The 5000-nt window shown below is 45.4% G+C and overlaps 1 protein-coding gene across 1 annotated transcript in view; it reads right to left on the bottom strand.

The window, feature by feature from the left end:
• The window catches only part of LOC113813574 (uncharacterized), a gene marked incomplete in the record, with an annotated part of 294474 nt that overhangs the window by 224644 nt on the left and 64830 nt on the right, over positions 1 to 5000 (bottom strand). Inside the window, 2 exon segments of the mRNA XM_070127263.1 lie at positions 1 to 943; positions 4545 to 5000. The exon segment at positions 1 to 943 is cut by the window's left edge and continues 254 nt beyond it. Coding sequence (XP_069983364.1) covers positions 1 to 943; positions 4545 to 5000 — 1399 coding nt within the window.

The following is a 5000-nucleotide window of genomic DNA, read 5'->3' as shown; positions in this document are numbered from 1 at the left end:
TGGGCGGCAGGGCGGCCTCGCTGCACACGCCCCTGAGGACGCCGCCCATGGGCGTGAGGGGCGCGTCCAGCCGCGGCTCGCTGTGGGTGTGGCGCACGACGCGCTCCGCCGAGACGCCGCGCCCGTGCCGCAGGCCGCCGCCCGTGTCGTGCGCGGCGGGCGGCGCCGTGGGCGGGTGCGGGTCGGTCTGTGTGGTCTGGTCCTCGCGCCGCACCCACTGCTCGGGCTGGCGCGGGCGTGGGCGGCGGCGGCGGTAGTGCGCGCCGTGGTCGGCGTCGCGCGCGCGCGCGGGCGGGATGTAGCGGCGGATCTGGCGCTCGAAGCTGTTCTCGAGGCCCGTGTCCTCCGAGGACAGGTTGGAGCCCGACAGGTCGAGGGCGGCGTGGGCGTGCGCGGGCGGGCTGGCGGACGGGCGCGTGGACACCGTGCCGATGCCCGACTCGCCGTTGATGTCGAGGGCGTCGAGCGACTCCGACAGCGACAGCGAGGAGTCGTCGCGCGTCATGGAGGCGGGCGTGGGCGGCGGCGACGACGACGACAGCGACAGCCCCGGCGACCAGTCCTCCTCGTCGTCGTCATCGTCGTCGGCGTCGTCGTCGTCGTAGTCGTCCTCGGTGGCGCTGAGCACCAGCGACGACGGGCACGGCTCGATGGAGGCCAGGTCGTCGCAGCCGCACTCGCTCAGCCACGTCACGGACGACGAGCGCGAGGCGCCCGGGGGCGTGGCGGGCGGCGTGGGCGCGGGCGTCGTCTGCGTGAAGGCGTCGAGGACCACCGTGGGCGAGACGGAGGAGCGCGGGCGGGCGGAGGCCGGCGTGGACGCGGGCGTGGAGGCGGGCGTGGAGGGGAGGGAGGGGGGCTCGGGGAGGTCCTGCCCCTCGCTGCCCTGCCGGATGCGCGACTCCACCGCCCGCAGGAAGTCGTCCAGCGCCTCGGGCGCCGCCTGAGGGAGAGAAGGGCGGCGGATTAGTCTCTATCAAACCAAGTTGAATCTCTACGTACGATAAAAAAACATTTCCTTATTAAAAATAAGGAAATTTAAATTTGTAAATATGACATAAATCAACAACAGAACAAAAGGATTAGGAAAAGGAAGGAAAAACAGAAAACAACCAAATTAACAACAACAATAAAACGTATCTGCGTGTGTATGCATACAGATAGATAGATAGATTGACAGATAGATAGATAGATAGAGAGAGAGAGAGAGAGAGAGAGAGAGAGAGAGAGAGAGAGAGAGAGAGAGAGAGAGAGAGAGAGAGAGAGAGAGAGAGAGAGAGAGAGAAAATATGTGTGCTTGTGTAGGTGCAATTTGTATAAGGGTAAATATTGATGATTTTTCTTTGCATCATTACATCTATTCACAGCCCAAAAATCCAGTATATCGTGATCTGCAGTATAGTTGATACCATTATTGACAATGCTATTGATACTGATATTGACATTGATACTGATACCAATACTGACAAAGCCAACGATCTTGATAATGATAATGAGACGATGGTGATAAAGACTACAAAAACATTACAAATATGATTACGATATAAATAACAACCAGAATATAATGCAACACACCTGAGGTTCTAGAATTCAGAGGCTAAGAGGCTGTAGTCTTATGCCTGTCAATCAAGCGCTGAGATGTTGTTGTTGCATGTTCAGTATCTCAAGGTTATTTTCGTTGTTTTTCATATCGAAGACAGTTTTATAGTGTAGTGTAAACGTAAGATCTCTTATGTAAATTTTTTATGAGATGGGATAACACTAGATGTATTAATATTGAATGTGAATCCTCTGAATGTGTTTTATTTTATTTTATTATGTTATTATTTTATTATCGATATAACAGAAATTTCCTTGGGCATTGCTTTGTCAAAATTTGATTATTTAATACACATCATTCCATTTATTCAAAATGTTTCTTTATACATATTTCCAGGGTTCAAGTAATACTTAAAGGAAATGATCACACTGTCATCCATTAATGGTATTTTTCTTTACCCCGAAAATATATATCCAAAACATATCGTTATATACCCAATCTACAACAAATATTACCCCTGAACATTCCCCCTAAACATATCATTATACCCAATACAAAACAATTATAGCCTCTGAAAAATTCCCCCAAACATATCATTATACCCTTAACTATAACAAAGGAACCATTTCGCCCATATGTGAAATATCCTCAAAATATCCTCAATACAATTCAGAACGGATAGAACACGGAACGGAAAAAATAGATAAATAAATAAAGAAATACAACAACAACAACAACAAAAATAAAAATATGATTTAGAACGGATAGAATACGAACAAAACAAAAAAAATCGTTATGCCCAATACAAGAAACAATTATAGCCTCAATGAAAAATTCCCCCAAACAATATCATTCAGAACCCTTAGAGCTAACGAAACGAAAAGGAATAGTTAAATAAAGCCCATATGTGAAAAAAAAAAATATGATATCATACTCAATATATATATATATATATATATATATATCAGAACGGATAGAACACGGAACGGAAAAAATAGATAAATAAATAAAGAAATACAACAAAAATAAAAACAATATGACACACACACGACACGATAGAACACACACGACACACACACACACACACATATATATATATATATATATATATATATATATATAAATAAAAATAAATAAAGAATATACAAAAAAAAAATCATTCAAACTGAGATAGAACACGGACGAAAAAATAGATAAATAAATAAAGAAATACAATAAAAAATAATTAAATATAATTCGGAACATATAGAACACGAACGAAAAAAAAAACGAAAAAAAAGGTAAATAAAGGAAGAAATACAATAAAAAAAAATAGTTTATCACACCCTCTCGAGTCCCACCTGGAGACTGTAGTTCTCAGCGCCATAAACAACACACGCACAAAGACTCGTGTTGATATACGTTTTTGGCTCAAGTTTTTCAGCTTGCTTCGGATTTCAGCTTGACTTCAGCTAGGTCTTGGGTTTTGCGAAAGATTAATTGAAGGTTTTGTGAAAGATAAATTGAAGGTTTTGTGAAAGATAAATTGAAGGTTTTGTGAAAAATACATTTGAGGTTTTAATGTGGTTAAGTTTTTTTTTTTTTTTTTTGGTTGATGTGAAGATGAATGAAATAATATGATATATTTATTTCTTTTTAATCGTTTTTGGATATTTATAGAGATCGAAAATTCAGGGACGGAGGGAGGAGTGGAATGAGTGTGTGAAGGAGGGAGGGAAAGGTGGAAGAAGGGAGAAAGAGGGAAGGAGGGAGACAGGAAAAGACAGAGGGATGGAAAGAGGGAAGGAATGGGAAAAACAGGGAAGGAGGGAGAGACGAAAATGTGATATAAAATGGGACAGAGGAAGGAGTGAGAAGTGAGAGTAAGAAGAAGAGAAGAGACGCTGAGAAAAATGTGATAAAAACAGACTAAAGAATAGGTGAGAAGAGAAAAAAGATGCGAGAAAAGAGAAGACAAAAGAAGAGAGAAAATGCAACAAAGAAGCAAGGCGCAATAAGAAAATGAAGCAAATGCAACAGAAAAAATTAAAAGAATGCACTTTAATGTAAATGAAGTAGTTTCCACGAAAGACTAAAGACTATTTCTCAAAAAGCCGGCTGTTGCTGGGCTGAGAAAGGGTAGAGAGGGAGGAGAGGGAAGGAGAGAGAGAGAGATAGAGATAGAGATAGAGATAGAGATAGAGATAGAGATAGAGAGAGAGAGAGAGAGAGAGAGAGAGAGAGAGAGAGAGAGAGAGAGAGAGAGAGAGAGAGAGGGAGAGAGAGAGAGAGAGGAGGAGAGAGAGAGAGAGAGAGAGAGAGAGAGAGACAGAGACAGAGACAGAGAGAGAGAGAGAGAGAGAGAGAGAGAGAGAGAAAGAGAGAGAGAGAAAAAGAGAGAGAGAAAGAGCGAGAGAGAGAGAGAGAGAGAGAGAGAGAGAGAGAGAGAGAGAGAGAGAGAGAGAGAGAGAGAGAGAGAGAGAGAGAGAGAGAGAGAGAGAGAGAAAGAGAGAGAAAGAGAGAGAAAGAGAGAAATTAGGCAACTGAAGGAAAGAAGTAAACAGACTGAAAAAGAGAGAAATAGAGAGATAGAAAGGGGGAGAATAAAAGATGACAACCAAGAACAGTAAAAGGAAGATGAAGAGACACGGAAACAAAAGATACAGAGAGATAAATAGATCTAAAGCGAAGGAGAAACGAGAACAGAATGCGAAAGTAAAAGAGAATAAAGCGACAGCAATTTCAATGCTTTGTGAAAACTATCAGACGCATCCGGTGTAGATCAAAGACAACCAAATTGGGAGTGTCGTTCCGTAGAGTTTTGTTCGCACTAGCTCTTGTGTACAGATGTGTGTTCGTGTGCGTGTTCGTGTGCAAGTGCGTGTGTATAAATAAACAAATATATATATATATATATATATATATATATATATATATATATATAAATATATGTATCATGTATGAATAAAACGCACACACGCAAATACCGAATAGATGAGAAAGGAAAGTCGGGCGCATAACTCACCGCCTGCGAGGTCGAGCTGGTCATCCTCCTGCCGGACGACCCTCGCGCACGACTCGTCTCGTCCAAGGAGAAGCTTCGGAACCTCTCCATGATACTCCTGCTTGTCTTCGTCGTGCCTTTCGCTGCATGGTAGTCGTCGAGGTCGTCGTCGTCCTTGGCGCTTCGGCTGCAGCGGTTGGCGTCCTGGGTCGTGACGGAATTGTTGTTGTCGCTGCAGTCCTTGGCGGCGGTCGTCCCGGCGTCGTCCTCGGCCCTCTCCTTCGGCAGCGAGAGGGCGGGCGGGCCGCGCGGCACCTTCGTGATGCTCTCCTTCGGGTGCCGGGACGCCGCGCCGGGCCAGGCGTAGGCGTCCTTCGGGGCCCGCTTGGGCGCGCCCCTCGGGCTGCGCTCCACGCCCTTCTCGCGCCGCGTCTCGGGGATCGACACGGAGAAGATGATGTTGCCGTTGTGCGCGCC

The sequence above is a fragment of the Penaeus vannamei genome, chromosome 11 (genome assembly GCF_042767895.1).
Source record: "Penaeus vannamei isolate JL-2024 chromosome 11, ASM4276789v1, whole genome shotgun sequence".
NCBI lineage: Eukaryota > Metazoa > Arthropoda > Malacostraca > Decapoda > Penaeidae > Penaeus > Penaeus vannamei.
The sequence above is the reverse complement of the archived record's forward strand: the minus strand, read 5'-3'. Positions and strand labels throughout refer to the sequence as shown.